The sequence below is a fragment of the Bufo bufo genome, chromosome 2 (genome assembly GCF_905171765.1).
Source record: "Bufo bufo chromosome 2, aBufBuf1.1, whole genome shotgun sequence".
NCBI lineage: Eukaryota > Metazoa > Chordata > Amphibia > Anura > Bufonidae > Bufo > Bufo bufo.
The window spans coordinates 286,657,777-286,679,781 of record NC_053390.1 but is presented as its reverse complement, the minus strand read 5'-3'; the positions used below and the strand labels follow the sequence as shown (position 1 = coordinate 286,679,781).

Sequence of the window (22,005 nt, the reverse complement as noted above, 5' to 3'; positions counted from 1 at the left end):
GTCGAGGACTTCGTTGCGCGGTCCAGGGATCCCATGGCCCTGGCGTGCGACGCTCTAGTGATTCTGTGGAGTCGGTTCACGTTTCCTTACGTGTTCCCTTCTCTTCCTCTCATTCCGCGTCTCCTCTGGAAGATCAGGTCCGAAGGTCTGCCAGTCATTCTCCTGGCCCCGATTGGCCACGTCGAGTGTGGCAGGCATCTCTAGTCACCCTCCTCGCCGACTAACGCTGGCATCTTCCTCTTTGGGAGGACCTCTTGTCGCAGGGACCGATCTTCCACCCGAATTTAGTCTCACTACATTTAACGGCATGGCTGTTGAAGCCGCCGTACTAAGGGCTCGGGGTTTCTCGGATGCTGTTGTCCAGACCATGATTCGTGCCAGAAAGCAGTCTTCTTCCCGAATCTACCACCGGACCTGCAAGTCCTACTTTAGTTGGTGCGAGCGTCATCAGCTGTCTCCCGTTTTTCTCATTGCCACGAATCTTGTCTTTTCTGCAGTCAGGCATGGACTTGGGGCTGGCTTTCAGCTCCCTCAAAGGGGCAAGTTTCGGCTCTCTCCACTCTTTTTCAGCGGAACTTGGCTTCGCGGTTCGGGCTGTGCCCGCTTTATGTCCTCCGTTGAATCTTTGGGATCTTAATCTAGTGCTCAACGCTCTCCAGTCTTCACCATTTTAAACCTTTGCAGCAAGTGTCGCTTCACTTCCTGTCCTACAAGGTGGCCTTCTTGGTGGCAATCACTTCCATCCGTAGGGTGTCGGAACTCACGGCTCTTTTTTGTCGCCTTTCTTGATCCTCCATCAGGACAAAGTAGTCCTTCGCCCTGTTCAGTCCTTCCTTCCGAAGGTTGTGTCGGAATTCCATCTAAATGAAGAGATTATTCTCCCTTCATTTTGTCCTGACCCGTCTCGCTCCACACTCTGGATTTGTTACGAGCCGTTCGCATCTATCTGTCCCAGACGCCATCTTTCCAGCGGACGGATTCCCTGTTCGTCATTCCAGAGGGGTCAAGGCGAGGGCTGGCTGTGTCTAAAACTTCCATTTCCCAATAGATTCGTTTGGCCATTGTGGAAGCGTACCGCATCAGTGACCGGGCCCCACTCTTCCGGGTTACTGCTCATTCTGCTCAGGCAGTGGGGGCCTCTTGGGAGGGTTTCTTGTTATGCCCACCCTTGGGACTGCTCTGTAACGTCCCATGGTCAAGCCTGTGTCCCCCAATGAAAACTAGATTTTTGTACTTACCGTAAAATCTGTTTCTCTTCCGTTCATTGAGGGACACAGCTCCCACCCGTTCTCTTGTTTTCGGGCCTTTTTTGACCTGTGTGGTTCTGGGTTTGTACATAGTTTGGTTTTCCTGTTTTTGTCTTGCTTCTCCTACTGCTTTTGCACTAACTGATTTATAGTAAGAAGGGTATAGCTGAAGGGAGGAGCTCACACCTTTGTGCTTAGTGTCCGCCTCCTAGTGGCAACAGCTATACCATGGTCAATGCCTGTGTCCCCAATGAACGGAAGAGAAACTGATTTTACGGTAAGTACAAAAATCTAGTTTTTGCTTAGTGTCGCCTCCTAGTGGCAACAGCTATACCCATGGTCTTCTGTGTCCCCCAATTAACTCAGCGAGAAAAGGATTTTACAGGTAAGCCAAAAAAATCCTATTTTTCTTTGCATTGTTATATTCGGACACCTATATCCTTTTTTTATATATATTTTTTTTTAAACTTTTTAAACTTTAAAAAATTTCCATATAGCGGCCTTGTTTTTATGTGGCGAGCAGTGGTTTTCATTGGGACCATTTTGGCAAATTTACAACTTATTAATCACTTTTTATTTAACCCTTCTTGGTTAGGGACAAGGAAGCCATAAAATGGCAAATCAGGAGGGGTATTCTTTTGCATTACAGCATTTACCACACATGCTAAATATTTTGAAATTTAATAGTTGAGACATTTTTCAATAGGGCGATACCTAATATGTATTTATTTTTTTATATATGAAATTGGGAAAAAGGGGGTGAATTGCATTTTCTAATTTGCTGTTTTTTTATATTATTAAAAATATTAGATTTTTTTTCTTCATTAGTCTCTTAAGGGCTCTTTCACACTTGCGTTGTTTTGTTCCGGCATAGAGTTCCGTCGCCGGGGCTCTATGCCGGAAGAATCCTGATCAGGATTATCCCCATGCATTCTGAATGGAGAGAAATCCGTTCAGGATGCATCAGGATGCCTTCAGTTCCGGACCGGAACGTTTTTTGGCCGGAGAAAATACTGCAGCATGTTGCGCTTTTTGCTCCGGCCAAAAATCCTGAACACTTGCCGCAAGGCCGGATCCGGAATTAATGCCCATTGAAATGCATTAATCCGGATCCGGCCTTAAGCTAAACGTCGTTTCGGCGTATTACCGTATCCGACATTTAGCTTTTTCTCAATGGTTACCATGGCTGCCAGGACACTAAAGTCCTGTTTGCCATGGTAAAGTGTAGTGGGGAGCGGGGGAGCAGTATACTTACCGTCCGTGCGGCTCCCGGGGCGCTTCAGAGTGACGTCAGGGCGCCCCACGCGCATGGATGACGTGATCGCATGGATCACGTCATCCATGCGCATGGGGTGCCCTGACGTCATTCTGGAGCGCCCCGGGAGCCACACGGACGGTAACTATACTGCTCCCCACTACTACTATGGCAGCCAGGACTTTAATAGCGTCCTGGGTGCCATAGTAACACTGAACGCATTTTGAAGACGGATCCGTCTTCAAATGCTTTCAGTTCACTTGCGTTGTTACGGATCCGGCGGGCACTTCCGGCAAATGGAGTACACGACGGATCCGGACAACGCAAGTGTGAAAGAGGCCTTAGAGGACTTGATCATGTGCTCCTCTGATCTCCTATTCCATAAACTGCAGTTGTATACTTTTGCAGTCTATGGGACTTTGCAAGCTTGCTAGAGGCTCCAGGCTGCTACAGAAGTCGATCTGGCCCGATTAGAGGACAGACAAATCTCCCTCCCTCTGTTGAACCGATCAGTTTCCACGGTCACTATGGACTACAGTATCTGAGGGGTTAAATGACCAGGATTGGAGTCCTCTCCGATCCCAGACATTGAGGCCTGGTGTTAGCCATATAACACAGCTGGCACCTGCTGTTTATGGAGCAGGCTCAGCTTATGAGCCCATCCCATACTTCCCCTTGCACATAAATGACATACAGTTATGTAATTTGGCGTTAAGGAGTTAAAGGAAGACTAAATGTAGAAAATGCACAAGAAACATTTATTATCCTCCCTTTATCTCCTTCGACCCTATTTTGCTCAGTGCCTTATGTCTGGCTGTGAGATAGCTGACTGGAGCAGGAGCCTCTCTCTTCTGCCTTGTCTGTAGTTAAGCCCTGCCCTTTTATTAAATGGGTTCTCCGGGAATTAAGAAAATGAAAATACTTAAATATTACTTCATCATAAATATATTCCCAAATACCTTACATTAGTTATAATGGCTTGTTTTGTCTGAGGAGCAATCATTAGGAAAAACAAAATGGCCGCTGTGCTATTGGTACACACAAAACCTGTCCTAATCACACAGGAGGACAAGTTACTTCTTACTTCACATCACTGAGGTAAAGAGCTGCCTCATCCTCCTCTCTGCTCTGCTTGTCAGGAATTATGATCCTGAATACAGTTTAATATGGTCATCAGACGAATCTCTGTAGGAATGGAGTTCATGAGCAGATGTGGCTAATGAGCAGCAGCACTTGTATGTAGTCTCCGTTACCACAGTCTGTCCTGTCCGTCCTCTCTGTACTTCAGGTCTCATCATAAACTACTACAGAGATTCAGCTAAAGATCGTATTAAACTGTATTCAGGATCACAATCCCTGACAAGTTGATCAGAGAGGAGGATGAGGCAGCTCTTTACCTCAGTGTTGTGAAGTAACTTGTCCTGCTGTGTGATTAGGACAGGTTTTGTGTGCACTAATAGGACAGTGGCCATTTTGTTTCTCCTAATCATTGCTCCCTAGACAAAACAAGCCATTATAACTAATGAAAGGTATTTGGGAATATATTTATAATAAAGTCATATTTACGTATTTTCATGACGGTGGTATTGGTTGTTTACCGTCCGACCCCTAAAACACCCTTTCTCTCCCCAATCCCCATAAGCTACCTCCACCCATATCTCATCTCTAACCTGCCCCAAAATGACACACAGACACCGGGCTTAGAATAAATCGGCCACAGCAGCCGTCTTTTATTAACATATAAACATAATATATATTAAATAACAATTCCCCCCCGAGGGGAGGTCCTTGAAACCCGCAAACAACTGCAAATACCCCACCGGGTGAGCCATCTTGCCTCCAGCCGTTGCCCTCCAGCTCAGAAGCACCACTGAATGGCCCCTTTTAAATCCGTCACCACTGGGAGTCCAGCCCCAACCATGGAGCCCTCCCAGCATCATCCTCCTCTGTGAATATGACCAACTTCAAGGACCTCCCCCCACCACAGCCACCGTAACGACCTAAACAACCCCACCTGCTCTTTACCAGTTTTAACAAAATGGCCCCTTTCTCCTCGTAGCTTTGCCTATTTAACCCCTTAACCACACCCCCTACACTTAAACCACTCAATCCCCCATTCCAACAGATTCCCCATCCCACCCCCTCTAAACTCCTCCTAACACCCACTACATGGGGTCTCCCTAAACCAAACCCCCGTCATGATGTCCTCCCCTAAGGCTACGCCCCCCAGTCCGGCCATAACTTTTTCTTAATTCCCGGAGAACCCCTTTAAGGCCCAACCACTCACTCTGTGTCCAGCCAAAGATGGAAGAGATGCGCAGGAGATGAACACCTTTGTTCCATGCAGGATTTCTGCTTCAGGAACGTGCAACAAATGCTGCAGAATGAAAGCGGAGGCAAGTTTCTCTCCTGCTTACAGGTTTCATTTGAATCTAGGTTTAGTGTTGCTTTAAAGCCAGTCATTTACAGTTATTTAAAAAAATACTCAAGTAATCCACTCCACTTTCAGCCTAGATGACATGATCAGCCTACTTAGCCCAGTAGATAGGGTGTAAGGTAACCATAAATCAGCAGCTCTATTACCCCCTCTTATTTTATGAGGCCATCAGATTAATGAGGAGAAGAGTCAGTTACGCAAAGACAAATGGTTGTGCATTAGGTTTTAGGTACTTTTAAGCTGTACCCTTCCTGATTTGGCCAAGGAGGGATTGGCACTTTTTAATCCTGTCATGTTTTGTGAACCTTCTAGTAGCAGATGATGACCTCTGTAGGGTTGGCCTGTTTTTAAAATGTGTTGTCTGACTTTGTCCTCTGTTTGAAAAACCACAGTGTTTTGGCCGCCCTGTGTGATGCAGCATCCCCAGCTGCGGATTGCAAATTTTGGCTCGAGATGCTGCTTTGGAATGCTAACAGCACATAGGTCAAAAGCATTCAGGGGGACCTTATAACCAATGTACTCCAGAAAATGTTGTTTTGCCATACGTTTGAAAAACTAATAAATATTCACACTTTGTATCAGGGTGAACAATGTACTCAACATAACGGTACCTGTAACAACAAAGTTTGTGCCAGACCAGTAAATAAGAAGAAATCATCAAGTTTATTATTTTAAATACATCTTAAAATATGTGAACAAGATATTCCCAATAGAATGGTCAAAAAGTGATTCATATTACAATATGGCCTGCTACAGGCACTATAAGGAGGTCCCAAAGTAGCAAAAAATCAGATTCACATCTGGAGGCCACCTTAAATTTTGTGATATTCCTCAAACTATTCCTGCAAAATTTTGCAGGGTGGCAGGGCATATTATTTTGCTGGAAGAGACCACTGCCATTAGGGAATACTGTTGTCATGTAGGGGTTAACTGGTCTGATGTTCAGGTATCAAAATAGCATCCACAGGAATGCCAGAACCCAAAATTCCATGGAGAACATTGACCAGAGTCGGCTTGCATTCTTCCCATAATGCTTCCTGGTGCCATCTCTTCCTCAAGTAAGCGACACACATGCATCTAGCTGTCCACATGAGTAGATAAGAATCCCGTATTTTTTTAGGTTTTAGAGGAGGTCAAAAATATATATATTTTTCATTAGATGTCAGATCAGACACCCAATGTTAATCAGACCTCAGCTCACAGCCCCAATCAGACCCCCAATGTTAATAAGACCCTCAATCAGACCTCAGATCAGACCCCCAATGTTAATAAGACCTGCGATCAGACAGCAGCTCAGACCCCAATGTGAATGACCCCAATGAGACCTCAGATCAGCCCCCAGCTTCACAGCAATTAAAATAAAAAATCCACTTACCTCTCCTGCTCCACTCCTTCAGCGCTGTTCCTGCCGCGCACAGCGTGAGGTCACAGAGCGCCCTCACACTGTGCGCAGCCACGGCACAGCCGACTGCAGAGGACCAGGAAGCGTTGTGTACTGAGCCTACAACACTTCCCGGTCTTCCGGTACTAATGAGCACTTCCATAATGGCAGTTCTCATTAGTATTCACCCCATTATGGGGCGAAAAATACGGTAATTCATCAGAGCAGGCCACTTTCTTCCATTGCTTCATGGTCCAGTTCTGATGCTCATGACACATTTGTAGGCTCTTTTAACAGTAGACAGGAGTTAGCATGGGCACTCTAACTGGTCTGCAACTGTGCATATCCATACACAGCAGGCTGCCATGCACTCTGTATTCTGAAACCTTTCTATGATGGTCAACATTAATTTTTCTAGCAATTTGTGATATAATAGTACTTCAGTGTGATTGGACAAGATGGACTAGCCTTTGGCCCCACACACACTAGTTAGGCTTGGCTGCCTATGACCCCATCACCAGTTCACTTGTTATCCATTCTTGACCACTTTTGGTAGGTACGAACTACTACATACAAAGAACAGACCCGCAAGACCTGCCATTTTGGAGGCTTCCCTGATCCAGACATCTAGCCATAACATCATAGCCCTTGTCATAATGGCTCAGATCCTTAAGCCTGTCCATTTTTCCTGCTTTCAGAACATCAACTTCAAGAAATGACTGTTCACTTGCTGCCTAATATACCCTACCCCTGGCAGAGTTCTGAAGCCTAATCCTTTAGTTTAGGGGAGATTTTTGGTTCCAGCGGACAATGCATTTGTTATAATGCTCAATTTTAACTTTCACTCACTATCGTGACAACCTCTGTCCAGACCTTCCCTAAACTTTGTCCTCTCTTCCTTTCTAGTATATGGTGCTGAAGTTCTTTTGAAGGTAACTGGCCTGGGTCCACTGGAATACTTCACATCAGGATGGAACCTGTGAGTGACTGTTGGAAACCATATCATTGGACAGAAAATGATTCTGTAATAAATGTATTGAGCTAACCATAGACATACAGATGCTGATCTGTGTGTCCAAGGTGGGAAGTCTCCAAATAGTAGAAGGCCAATAAATTTAACATGTATTACCTTCATAATGGCAGTGCAGATGTTATTGGTGTTACGTGTAGTCCTTTTTGTGCGATACGTATTCCTCTTCAGTAAATGACCACTATATTTTGGTCGAAATAAAAGACATCTTGTAAGCCATAGTGAGGTGTCTATAGCTGTGTTGCAGCCCTTGCATTACTAGCCATACGGTATGTGGTTTTTAGGGATAAGATGCTTTTTGTATGTAGGTGATCAGTTTACTGTGCTTATGTCTTCATTCTGTTTGCATTGTGTTTTAGGTTTGATTTTTCAGTGACTATGCTGGCACTTCTGGGATTATTAGCTTTGGCCTTTGACATGAAGCCTTTCTACTTTATTGTAGTACTGAGACCTCTTCAGCTTCTTAGGTCAGTATGTAGCACGGGTTACTTGATGATTTGCTGCTGATTCTGTCTCCGATTTGCCACAGATTTCACCATGCATTGTAAAGGGTGGAATCCATAGTGGAAACCTTTAAATGTAAAATCTGCCCAGCAGGTCCATGTCTACTGCACATGGATGAGATCTGAAGAATCCTTCACTTTTCTACTACTGTAAACACGGCAGATTTTTCCATCTGTAATTCCGAGGTAGAATATCCACAGCATCCTTGTCCCGTGGAAATGTACACTTACAGATTGATTGAAAATTATTTTATAGAACCTATTTCCAAGGGGGTCATTTTTGTAGAAATCGAGCAGTCGAAAGTGGTAACAGATTCCCTCATATTGACTGTAGGGATTTTGTGGCGTCAATATCATATAATACACATTGTGATCTTCTACAGGCTTTTCAAACTGAAGAAGCGTTACAGGACCGTGCTAGACACCATGCTTGAGTTAATGCCAAGGATGGCCAGGTAATCAAATGTACTCCATCTTCATGTTCTAGTCCTCTGTACCCGATGAAATACTGAACAGTGTTCTTCTGTCTTCACAGCCTGGGACTTACACTGCTTATCTTCTACTATTCCTTTTCCATTGTGGGGATGGAATTTTTCTCTGGTGTCCTTTTCCCTAACTGCTGCTAGTGAGTAGTATAGGTAGATGGTGTTCTGCATCCATTTCTCCAGATTATATGTATTATGCAATTATATGCAATGTAACCTTGTAATTCATATTACCACATAGCCACATATTAATTTTGTTTAGTACATGTGGGTTTGAAAGCAATAACTTTTCTTCTGTTTGGTTATTCAGGTACTTTGACTTTATGGTGCTTTATTTTATTTTATTTTTTTCATTTTTATTTGTGTTTTGTTTTAATTTTGTATACCCAGGAAAATGTTTTCTACTTTTTATAGCGCAAGGTGCAACTAAAATACTTTTTTTTTTCTTCTTTTTTTTTTGTGTTCCTTTTTTATATATGGGATATATAGGTTATGGTCGCCATTTGGAGTAGGGCTAGAAGCTTTTGTTTTGAGCTAGGAGTGTCATTTTTGTGTTTGTCCTTATATAGACCTAGATATACATATGAGTGCTTCCTGAACTTTATAAATGGCGCTAATTGAGCAACCTTTATACAGCAATTGGAACAACTGGGACATGCTGCTCACTCCTGGAGCTGCACACCTGGTGAGGACATTCAGAAACAGACCGATCCATCAAGTAGTCATTGGAAAAAAAATGTATAAAAAAGAAAAAATACATGGGCTGCTGTAAGGCTACATTCATACAACAGTGAAAACCGGACGTGTGACGGATTTTATTTTATTTTTTAACGGCCTTCACACTTCCCTTTTAAGAACAATGGTAGTCTGTGTGGTTATTTACATGGCAGTTTTTTGACAGCCTGTGAATAACTGACATCAAAAATAGAACATGTTCTAACTTGTCCGTTTTCGATGACTGACTGCCCCTATACAATTGAAGGGGACCGTTTTTAACATCCATTTCTCAGAAGAGTATCGGTGAAAAAAAGGTCAGTTAACTAACAGTTTTTCTGTATTTAACTGACGTTTTTGTTTCACAGTTGTGTGAATGTAGTCTAAAGCTTCTCTAATGGGGCTTCCTTCACCTGTCAGAACATAATGATGATTGCACCTCACCACCAATGGTTGAAGTTCATATGAGTAATAAAAATATAGATGATTATATATTTTATTTATCTCCTGATCACAGCGTCGGTCATGATTGTTTCTGCTGTAATTCTGTTCAGCATAAGGTATCAGAAGGTAATCCCTCCTGTCAATACTGCTACCCAACTGCACCTTCAAAGGCACAGTATGAAGGGTTTATGACAGCTGTCAGCCCAAAAGTATTTGTTCCATATTAGCTGTTATGAATGAGATCTTGAGTTATCATCCATGTATAACTATGATTTCTTCCCTTTAGTAATAGTATGGTGGCAGAGTCTTATCGTCTGCTGAACCAGACTGTGGGCAACCAAACAAGGGTAGAAGAAGGCTACTACTACCTGAACAACTTTGACAATATCCTCATCAGCTTTGGTAAGAAGAAGGAGAGTGAAAGTACAGTTTTCTAGTTTTACTTGGCTTTGAAATCACCTTTAACAACACTTGCAGCCTCATAGTTAAAGGAGTTCTCCTATATGAGCAAGGAGTTCCAGCTGCCAATGCCTGCACAGATGTATTCTCTTTGAAATCCTATACATTTTTCTAATTTAGTATGTAAGTAATACATACTGGATACAAGTTATAATATTTTTTTCTCCTAAATCCTTAATTTAAAGGGGTTATCCAGTCCCTAGAGATTATCCAATCCCTATAATGACCCACTGGATGCCCAGGCCCTTTCTGTAGAGCATACTTACCTGCGTCCCTCCAGATTGCTGCATGGCAGCTGTCCCGCGAATCAAAATATCAGGCGACGCCAGATGTTTCGATCCGCTCGAGAGGGAGATGCAGCTGCGGCCGTTCAGGGATCTGGAGGGATGCGGGTGCCGGAGAGCAGGTAAGTATGCTATACAGGAGGGGCTCAGGCATTCTGGGGGTCATTATAGGGATTGGATAACCCCTTTAATGGTGGTTTTTATTTTTTTTTATTTACAGTGACTCTATTTGAGCTAACAGTGGTGAACAATTGGTACATCATCATGGTAAGTGATTCACCCAGATTGCAACATTAATGTATTTGACAATCGGGAAGGCAATGAGCATTTTGTCTATACATTGTTATCTGCACTGCCATGTCCATTTTCAAATAGGGAACAATATGTACATATTTTATAGGAAGGCGTCACCTCCCAAACATCACACTGGGCCCGACTTTACTTCATGGTGTTCTATATAGTCACCATGGTGAGTATAGCATGTCAGATTATACTTCTATATTATCTGTCCTGCTCGTTGTTAACCGCACCGTCCTTCCTATGTTCCTAGGTTGTAATAACCATTATCATTGCCTGCATTTTGGATGCTTTTGTTTTCCGAATGAATTACTGCAGGAAGAACAAAGATGTGGAAGGTAAGTGATAAGGTGGCTCGTTCCACAGACATTTAATCTAATATGTACGGCCATCATTACTGGGACTTTGCATGTGTTCATTAATATAGATGAAAAAGGGATCACCTTGGAGGTGGAGGTCGGCAGAGAAGAGCTGACAGTGATTCTCAGACATGCACAAAACAGCGAACAGAAAAACCAAGTGCGAAAACTGCTTGCTCACCTGCAGTTTAACCAGGTGGGTCATGCAACTGACAACTGTAATCCTGACAGGCTGAAACGCGGCAGCCAGGCAAGGAAAGAAGTGTCCGCTGGGCAGCTCCTCTCAAGTTTATCCCTGCCCGGTTTGGCTTGAATGAGAGGTCTCTAGCTCTCTGCATATAGTAAGAAACTTAGTAATAAATGCTACCGCATTTTAAAGTAAGGCTACTTTCACACCAGCGTTTTTGCTGGATCCGGCAGGGTTCAGCAAAAATGCTTCAGTCACTGATAATACAACCATCTGCATCCATTATGACCGGATCTGGTTGTATTATCTTTAACATATCTTTAACATAGCCAAGACAGATCCGTCATGAACTCCATTGAAAGTCAATGGAGGACGGATCCGTTTTCTATTGTGTCAGATTGTGTCTGAGAAAACGGATCCGTCCCCATTGACTTGCATTGTGGGTCATGACGTCTCGCTCTGCATCCCATGACGGAAAGAAAACTGCTGCGGTTTGCTCTCCGGTATGAGAACGCAACCAAACGGAACGCAATGCATTTTGGAGCATTCCGTTCTGTTCAGTTCAGTTTTGTCCCCATTGACACTGAATGGGGACAAAACGGAAGCGTTTTTTTTTGTTTTTTTTTCTGGTATTGAGTCCCTATGACGGATCTCAATACCGGAAAATAGAAACTCTTGTGTGAAAGTAGCCTAAAACATAGCTCTCAGTAATGAGGGACCCTGTGTGGTTTCATGCTATTTTGCATATTTCTGCAGTCAGGTATCAGAGCTACCAGAATGTTGTTGAATTAGCTGCCTGTCGCATCATTCTGAGCTTCCTTGTCAGTGTTGAATGCAATCCTCCCACCATCTTTCTCTTCAATCATTTGGGTTCAGGCTGCTTCTGTGCTGTTTGTGGGAAGAAGATCTCAGACAAAGAGTGACCTTAGCATGAAGATGTATGAAGAAGAAATCCAGGTGAGGCAGGAATTGGTTCTATAATTGCTTAATGTTACATGTTTTATCTAAAAGAAGCTTTATAATAGTCTGGACGCTAAATCTCACCTTAAAGGGCCCCTGAGTTTTAAAAAAAAATAATTGTCAGAGATATTGCAAAAATTTTGACCGGTGAGGGTCTGAGTACTGAGACGTCCACTGATCAGTAGAATGAGGAGAGAGAAGCGCTCATATATCTCACCCTCACTCCGTGCAAGAACTGATACATATCCTGCACTGAGGAGAGAGAGCGCGATATGCAAGAGCTTCTCTAGCGATCAGACCCCCAATGATCAAAACATTTAATATGTCTCTATGACATTATCAAAAGGTTTTTAAAAACTCAATGACCCTTTACGTTATAATCATATACAGTATGAATATATATTCAAGTAAGAAGAAAAGCATTACTGCACAGCCAGTGGCTTCAACCCAGTCGTTGTATGGGTGAATGCAGCAGTTATATAGTTTTTCTTTACTGAATTTAGTGTGTGTGTATATATATAATTCCTTTTTTGTTCTTGTAGACAATAAAGTAATTTTCATGAAAATATGGCCCATTAAGCCCCAGGCGATAAGCACTGGTTGGTAAACAATTAGCACTCCGCAATTGCAGCGTAGTCTGTATTAATCACAGCATCTAAAGAAGGGGTTAAATGACCGGGATGCAAGATTTCTGATCCAACTGCTTGCAGTCACAGATAGGCTTCTGATGTTGATCGTATGGCCTCATTTGCCCAAGTTATTATTTTGGCATAAATGTAGCCTCTAGGTAGGCTGCCTTAAAGGCTATAGACACCTTTGGGACAATTTTATTTACCATTACATTTCACTCATTTTGGACTAAACTTTTTTTTTTTTTTTTAATTGGTCTGTATTTAAAAAAAAATTCAGCAGTTTTTCAGCATTTAGTTTCAGTATCTCTACAGACTATTGCTGTTTGTATCAGTCAGGGAGCTGCTCTTACAGCTTAATCTCTAGCCCTATCTCCTCCTGACTGATTTTACCAAAATTCTTATCAAACTGATAGATTTAGCTACAGTGAGCAAAAAAAGTATTTGAACGATTTTGCAAGTTCTCCCACTTAGAAATCATGGAGGGGTCTGAAATTCACATTGTAGGTGCATTCCCACTCAGAGACAGAATAAAAAAAAAAAAAATCAGGAAATCACATTGTATGATTTTTAAAGAATGTATTTGTCTTGCACTGCTGAACATAAGTATTTGAACACCTGAGAAACAGCAAGAATTCTGGCTCTCAAAGACCTGTCACCGTGCCTTTAAAAAGTCGACCTCTACTCCACTCATTAATCTAACTTAGTAGCACCTGTCTGAGTTCTTTAAAGAAACCTGTCCACCCCACAGTCAGTCAAACGCCAACTACTACCATGGGCAAGACCAAAGAGCTGCCAAAAGACACCAGAGACAAAATTGATGAAAATAGATCAACTGTTGGAGCAATTGTTAGAAAATGGAAGAGGCTAAAGATGACTGTCAGTCTCCCTCGGGCTGGGGCTCCATGCAAGATCTCACCTCGAGGTTGATCACTGATGATAAGAAAGGTGAGGAATAAGCCCAGAACTACAAGGGAGGAGATGGTCAATGACATGAAGAGAGCTGGGACCACAGTTTCAAAGGTCACTGTCGGTAGAACACCACGCCGTCATGGTTTCAAATCACACATTGCACGAAGATTCCCCTGCTCAAGTCATCACAGGTCCAGGCCCGTCTGAAGTTTGCCAAAGACCATCTTGATGATCCAGAGGAGGCATGGGAGAAAGTCACTGTCACGGAACCATGAACCAGACGTACAACAAGAGATAAGTGAAAATAAGAAGGCTTTATTGAAAATAAAGCTGTAAAGCAAAAGTCCAAACGGATGGTGAAACCGAGCAGAGTCTTTGCGAAGCCAGAGGTCAGGAACCAGGAGGGTAGTCAGACGAAGCCAGGATCAGGAACCAGCAGGGTAGTCAGACGAAGCCAGGATCAGGAACCAGCAGGGTAGTCAGACAAAGCCAGGATCAGGAACCAGCAGGGTAGTCAGACGAAGCCAGGATCAGGAACCAGAAGCAGCAGCAGTCTTAGAAGCATGTGAACACAAGAGGACCAAGCAAGGAACTGAAGCCACAGACCTCCTATATATATGAGCTAGGCATCCAGCTCCTCCCAGGGGAAGGAGGAGCCGCAGGGTGGAAGGCTACAAGAAACCCAGAAACCAAGATGGCCGCCAGCACATGTCAAACGAAGGAGAGCAGCAAGCAGGTAAGACCATGACAGTACCTCCCCCTCAAGGGCCCCTCCTCCGCGGAGCACAAAACGGTTTCTGAGGGAATCGTGCGTGGAAGGCTCGGAGCAAGGCAGGAGCATGGACATCTGCGGAGGGAACCCAGGAACGCTCCTCTGGACCATAACCACGCCAATGGACCAAAAACTGCAACCGACCGCGGACCAGGCGTGAGTCCAGGATATTGCTCACCTCATATTCCTCCCGATTGCCCACTTGGACCGGACGAGGCCGAGGAACCGAGGAAGTGAAACGATTACACACCAGTGGCTTCAACAGGGAGACATGAAACACGTTGGAGATCCGCATGCCAGGAGGAAGCGCAAGGGCATAGGCTACCGGTTTTACCCTGCGAAGCACTCGGAAGGGACCAACAAAGCGAGGCGCCAGCTTGGGAGTGGGCACTCGAAGGTTGAGGTTGCGGGTGGACAACCATACACGGTCTCCGACCTGGTAGGAAGGAGCAGGCGCTCGTCTGCGATCAGCCTGGAGTCTCTGGCGCTGCGCAGAGACCTCAAGGGACTTCTGGATCTGTACCCAAGAAGCACGTAGGACGGAAAGGTGATCCTCCACAGCCGGAATATCCTGGGGAGAGAATACCTCCGGTAACACGGCAGGTTGGAACCCATAATTGGCCATGAAGGGAGACGTCCCAGAGGAAGAGTTCACCGCCGTGTTCCTGGCAAACTCAGCCCAAGGCAGGAGGTCAACCCAATTGTCTTGGTGATCGGAGACATAGCAACGAAGGAATTGCTCCAAGGCCTGATTGGATCGTTCTGCGGCCCCATTGGACTGAGGGTGGTAGGCCGAGGAGAAGGAGAGATGAATCCCCAACTGGGAGCAAAAGGCGCGCCAGAACCTGGACACAAACTGACTCCCCCGATCCGACACAATCTCCTTAGGCAAACCGTGCAACCGGAAGACCTCCCTGGCAAAAATCGTGGCCAACTCTTGTGCAGAGGGTAACTTCTTGAGAGGAACACAGTGGCACATTTTGGAAAACCGATCCACAATCATGAGAATGACCGTATGGCCTCGGGATGCAGGGAGGTCCACAATGAAATCCATCCCCAGGTGTGACCATGGGCGCTCCCCGGTGGCTATGGGTTGCAGAAGGCCCAACGGAAGGTGCCGAGGGGACTTACTCTGGGCACAAACGGAGCATGCCGCTACATATGCGGCGATGTCGGAACGTAGGGAAGGCCACCAGAACAGACGTGAAACAGCCCAGGACAGCTGATTCTTTCCAGGATGCCCCGCGGTCTTGGAGTTATGGTAGGTTCGCAACAACCGAGTGCGCAACTCCTCAGGCACAAAACATCTGCCGTTGGGTCTCCCAGAGGGAGCACCAGATTGAGCCGCCAAAATCTGCTCACCCAGGGGAGAGGTCAGGCTGGTGCGAATGGCGGCCAGGATCTGATTCGGAGGTATGACCGAAGTCGGAATCGACTCCTCCCTGGACAGCTCGGAGTACTGCCGTGATAAGGCATCCGCCCTGATGTTCTTGGAACCGGGTAGGTAGGAGACCACGTAATTAAAACGTGACAAGAACAGAGCCCATCTGGCCTGACGTGGTGTCAATCTCTTGGCCTCAGAAAGGTAGGTCAGATTCTTGTGGTCCGTCAGGATGAGAACCGGAACCACCGAACCCTCGAGCAAGTGCCTCCATTCTTTAAGGGCCTGCACGATGGCCAATAACTCCCTGTCACCAATCTGATAGTTGCACTCCGCGGAAGACAGTTTCCGGGAGTAAAACCCACAAGGAAGCAGAGGACCCTCTGGTGTTCTACGCTGAGACAGAAGGGCGCCTACTCCCGTCTCAGACGCGTCCACCTCGAGGACAAAGGGCAACCCAGGGTTGGGATGCGACAGAATCGGAGCCGACACAAAGGCGGACTTTAGGGCCTCAAAAGCTCGGATGGCCTCGAGCGGCCAGACCTGGGAATTACTGCCCTTCCTGGTCAGATCCGTGAGAGGCTTGGCCAGCATGGAAAAGTCCCTGATGAACTTCCGATAATAATTGGCGAAGCCCAAAAAGCGCTGCAGGGAACGAAGACCACTGGGCTGGGGCCACTGTAAGACAGCCGAAACCTTCTCAGGATCCATGGAGAACCCCTCAGCGGAAATGATGTAACCTAAGAAGGTTACCTGGGATCGGTGAAATTCGCATTTCTCAAGCTTACCGAACAGCTTGTTCTCTCGTAACCGTTGCAACACTCGTCTGACATCCAGAATGTGGGCCTCCATGGATTCAGAATATACCAAGATGTCATCCAAATAGACTACCACACACTGCTGCAACAGGTCACGGAAAACATCGTTGATGAATTCCTGAAAGACTGCGGGCGCATTGCACAACCCAAAGGGCATAACCAAGGATTCGTAATGACCGGTCCTGGTGTTAAACGCGGTCTTCCACTCATCACCTGCCTTGATCCTTACCAGGTTATATGCCGCCCTCAGGTCGAGTTTGGTAAAGACCGCGGCCCCTTTAAGGCGATCGAACAGCTCGGAAATCAAGGGTATCGGGTAAGCGTTCTTGATCGTGATGCGATTGAGACCCCTGTAATCGATGCAAGGCCTCAACTCACCGCCCTTCTTTTTCACAAAGAAAAATCCAGCCCCTGCCGGGGACGAAGATTTGCGAATGTGTCCGCGTGAAAGCGCCTCCCTCACGTACTCCTCCATGGCCTCATTCTCCGCTACCGACAGTGGATAGACTTTGCCACGAGGAGGAACGGCACCAGCTTGTAACTCTATGGCACAATCGTATGGGCGGTGCGGAGGTAGGGCAACCGCGCGCACCTTATCGAATACATCCCGGTATTCAGGAGGCAACAGAGAGTCCGAGGAAGTACACAGCAACTTGACAGACCCATGGATGCAACTAGCCCCACACTGCGGTGACCACGAGAGGATCTCGACCGATCTCCAATCGAAAGTCGGATTATGCTTCTGGAGCCAGGGGTACCCCAAGACCACCGAGTAGTGTGGAGACAAAATAACCTGGAGGCAGACCGACTCTCTGTGAACGGCACCAATGGCTATCCCCACTGGAAGGGTCTCATGAGTCACGTGTGGCGGCAGAAGGGGTCTGCCGTCTATCGCCTCAAGAGCCAGTGGGGAACCTCGAGCCTGCAGAGGAATGGAATTGGCGGCAGCGAACACACTATCAATGAACAAACCACCAGCACCAGAGTCCACCAACGCCTGGGTCGTCACCGAGCCCCCGACCCAGGAGAGGACAACAGTGATCAGTGGTTTGTCAACACGGGAAACCGGGGACGAGGAGACTCCACCCAAGATCTGCCCCCGACAGGATCTCAGGGTACGAGCGTTTCCCGGACGGTTCGGACATGCCAACCGAAAATGCCCACCGAGACCACAGTACATGCATCGGCCCTCGCGTCTCCGGAGTGCCCTCTCCCCCTCGGACAGGCGAGCAAACCCCAGCTGCATGGGTTCACCCCCAGACAAGTCATCCCCAGGAGGCGTGGGAGGAGAGGGAGGCACGGGTGGGACAGCAAACGTAGGCACCAATCTGTTAGAAGACCTCCGCAGGTTCTCCTTAAAGGAAGGTCTCTCCCTGAGTCTGGTGTCAATCAAAATCAGGAAAGAAATAAGAGACTCGAGCTCAACTGGTAGGTCCTTAGCTGCAACCTCATCCTTCAAGGCATCCGAGAGACCATGAGAGAAAGCAGCGACCAGAGCCTCATTATTCCAGCCCACCTCTGCTGCCAGGGTACGAAACTCAATGGCGTATTCAGCTACGGATCGTGAACCCTGTCTGATGGACATAAGGAGCTTCGCAGCAGAGGCAGCACGAGCCGGCACATCTAATACCTTCCGAAGAGAAGCAACAAAACCGGAAAACTCGGCAACCACCGGATTGTTGTTCTCCCATAAAGGGCTGGCCCAGGCCAAGGCCTTGTCCGAGAGCAGCGAGATCAAGAAGCCCACCTTTGATCTCTCAGTAGGAAAGGCATGTGGCAGCAACTCGAAATAAATGCCCACCTGGTTAAGGAAACCTCGGCACTGAGTTGGCTCTCCCCCAAAGCGCTGTGGAAGAGGGGCAGAACCGGTCATACCCCGAAACACCGCAGGCGCAACAACAGGTGTCGGGGTAGACTCTGGCGCAACAACCGGAGCGGCAGTAGGAGCGAGCCCAGGAGCGACAACCGACCTATCGGCAACGGGAGCGAAATGAGCCGTGCGTTCAAGCAGGGTTTGCAATGCCACAGCGAACCGACCCAACAGGTGATCCTGCTGATCAAGTCTGGCAACCAGCGTGGGTAGCGAGGATGGCCCTGTACCGTCAGAATTCATGGCTTGGTCCTAATGTCACGGAACCATGAACCAGACGTACAACAAGAGATAAGTGAAAATAAGAAGGCTTTATTGAAAATAAAGCTGTAAAGCAAAAGTCCAAACGGATGGTGAAACCGAGCAGAGTCTTTGCGAAGCCAGAGGTCAGGAACCAGGAGGGTAGTCAGACGAAGCCAGGATCAGGAACCAGCAGGGTAGTCAGACGTAGCCAGGATCAGGAACCAGCAGGGTAGTCAGACGAAGCCAGGATCAGGAACCAGAAGCAGCAGCAGTCTTAGAAGCATGTGAACACAAGAGGACCAAGCAAGGAACTGAAGCCACAGACCTCCTATATATATGAGCTAGGCATCCAGCTCCTCCCAGGGGAAGGAGGAGCCGCAGGGTGGAAGGCTACAAGAAACCCAGAAACCAAGATGGCCGCCAGCACATGTCAAACGAAGGAGAGCAGCAAGCAGGTAAGACCATGACAGTCACGTGGTCAGATGAGACCAAAGTAGAACTTTTTGGTCTAAACTTCACTCGTCGTGTTTGGAGGAAAAAGAAGGATGAGTTGCATCCCAAAAACACCATCCCTACTGTGAAGCATGGGGGTGGTAACATCATGCTTTGGGGGTGCTTTTCTGCAAATGGGACAGGACGACTGCAACGTATTAAAGGGAACCTGTCATCAACTTTTTGCTGCCCATACTAACAGCAGAATAAAGTAGAGACAGGCGAGTTGCTTTCAGAGGTCTGTCATTTATAAGTTAAAAGTAAGTGGTTGCTGAGAACCAACATTACAATCATTGCAGACTAGGCCTGAAAAAGAGTCACGGGCACCTGAGAAGAGTCATAGTTATTCATGAATTCCTGCTGATGACTGACAATCTAATACCTAGTTTTCTCCCTTTCTCTCTAGGAGAGAACTGCCAATTATCAGCAGATGGGTGAGAGAGCAGGGGCTAATGAATAACCAGGACTCTTCTCAGGTAGATTTGACTCTTTTCAAGGCCTGGGCTGCAATGATTGTAATGTTGGTTCTCGGCAACCACTTTTAGCTCTTGAGTGACACACCGCTGACATCAGCATTTCTGTCACTAATTTATGCTGCCCTCAGTAAGGTCTGCATAAAGTTGATGACAGGTTCCCTTTAAGGAGAGGATGAATGGGGCCATTTATTGTGAGATTTTGAGCAACAACCTCCTTCCCTCAGTCAGAGCATTGAAGATGGGTCATGGCTGGGACTTCCAACATGACAACAACCCGAAGCACACATCCAGGATAACCAAGGAGTGGCTCCGTAAGAAGCATATCCAGGTTCTGGAGTGGCCTAGCCAATCTCCAGACCTAAATCCAATAAAACATCTTTGGAGGGAGCTGAAACTCCGTGTTGCTCAGCGACAGTCCCGAAACCTTACAGATCTAGAGGAGATTTGTGTGGAGGAGTGGGCCAAAATCCCTGTCGCAGTGTGTGCAAACCTGGTCAAGAACTACAGGAAACATTTGATCTCTGTAATTGCAAACAAACGCTTCTGTACCAAATATTAAGACTGATTTTCTCAGGTGTTCAAATACTTATGTTCAGCAGTGCAAGACAAATAAATTCTTTACAAATCATACAATGTGATTTCCTGAAATTTTTTATTTTATTCTGTCTCTTGCAAAATCGCAGGGTGTTCAAATACTTTTGTTCCTCACTGTATGAGTATTCATACACTTTTAGGAGTTTATATGACTACACATGGAGTCGTCAGAGCAGCTAACTGACTGATTCAATGTGAGGCAGAAAGCAATAGTCTGTAGATGCCATGAAACTGAAAGACGTAAAGGAAAAGCTATTGAAAATTTTAAATAAAGGTGAATTGAAAAAAATCTCTATCTCTCTTTGGCCGCCATTTACAGCAGGAACACCAGAGTTACCTAAAACTACTAAATACACTTTTATAATAAGCCTATAAGATTTGCCAGCATCGACATGTTGACAGTTTCCAGGTAGTAACAGATGAATTATTTTCCAAAGCTTTTCCTTTGCGGACTATTAAGCCAGTGTTGAATAAATGTAGATTTCACTTCAAGCTCTATGTTTACCAAATATTGGCTCAAACTGTATATATTTTGCTTGCATATAGGCACCATTTGTTCTATTGTATTTTTTTATTATTAAAAAAAAACTTATCTACATTCTTGTGTTTCTTCTGATGAATGCAGGAGTGGTACAAGGAGCACGCTCAGGCACAGGGGAAGAAGATGGTAGAGCTTCAGCCTGCCGAGAGGGTCCTGCGTCCTCGATCCAGTACTGTTAACTAAACGTATTCACCACCTACTTCTTGTATGACTATGCAATTGTGTCAGTATTAATATTTAAACTTTGCTCTGAGAGCTAGTAACCAGTATAATATTCCAGGTGGTTGTGATCAGTACATACCTACAGTGGAAGCCTTCTCTAGACTCCAATGAAGTACTGTTAACATGTCCAAGAAGTATATTACCGGGGCATATTAACATTTTATTTTATATAAGCTGTTTTAATGTTTTGAATGGGGTTTAAACTTCATTTTCTGCATTGTTACTGTGAAATACAAGTTGTAGCACATAATCTACTATGTTGGGTGGGTTTCTTATTGCTTGTATAAAACTATATGATGACTGGACACTTTCTATAGATGTTCCCTAGTGATTATGAAGGGCATTCACCCACTACAGACAATCAGACCTCATTTTAAGTGTTCCTGTGCTGGCCACCTCCCCAACCTTCCATTCATTAGTTCTCTCTCCAGCAGTGAAGAAGATGCACATCTATATACAGATGCCTATATTTGTAACATATTAATAAATTCCTTTTTAAAAAAAAATAAAAAGTTTTGTTGTTTTTTGCTAATAAAGAATATCATTTTTGCACTCTTAGGGTACTTTCACACTAGCGTTGTTCGGATCCGGCAGGCAGTTCCGGCAAACAATGTGCAAATATACTGGATCCGTCTCATCTGGTATCATCCGGAATAACGGATCCGGTATTTAATTTTTTTCAAAGATCAAAAGCAAAAATAGCTCCTCCTATGTCCCAGCGCATGCGCAGACCGAAAAAAAACGGATCCAGCAACGCGGCAATTTCCAGAACACTTGGTACCGGATCCAGCATTAATACATCTCTATGGAAATTAATGCCGGATACGGCAAGTGCGGAAGTGTTCCAGGATTTTGGCTAGCGTACAAATACTGTACAAGGGACGGAACGGAAGACATCCTGATGTATACTGAACGGATTGCTTTAGGACAAAACTGATGCGTTTTTTTCCCGTTATTGAGACCCTTTACCGGATTTCAATATCGGAAAAGAATAACGCTAGTCTGAAAGTACA

General features: G+C 45.5%; 1 protein-coding gene across 2 annotated transcripts in view; it reads left to right on the top strand.

The window, feature by feature from the left end:
- Positions 1-21,490, top strand: part of TPCN1 (two pore segment channel 1) — a 94,360-nt gene extending 72,870 nt beyond the window's left edge. For both annotated transcript variants that reach the window (XM_040416652.1, XM_040416653.1), the window contains exons 18-28: positions 7,227-7,299; positions 7,710-7,817; positions 8,237-8,308; positions 8,389-8,478; positions 9,783-9,898; positions 10,460-10,506; positions 10,640-10,708; positions 10,790-10,874; positions 10,964-11,091; positions 11,959-12,039; positions 20,855-21,490. In XM_040416652.1, the coding sequence (XP_040272586.1) occupies positions 7,227-7,299; positions 7,710-7,817; positions 8,237-8,308; positions 8,389-8,478; positions 9,783-9,898; positions 10,460-10,506; positions 10,640-10,708; positions 10,790-10,874; positions 10,964-11,091; positions 11,959-12,039; positions 20,855-20,953 (968 nt within the window). In that variant the 3' untranslated portion in view covers positions 20,954-21,490. The remainder of the gene's footprint in view (positions 1-7,226; positions 7,300-7,709; positions 7,818-8,236; positions 8,309-8,388; positions 8,479-9,782; positions 9,899-10,459; positions 10,507-10,639; positions 10,709-10,789; positions 10,875-10,963; positions 11,092-11,958; positions 12,040-20,854) is intronic.
- Positions 21,491-22,005: the final 515 nt, after the last annotated feature.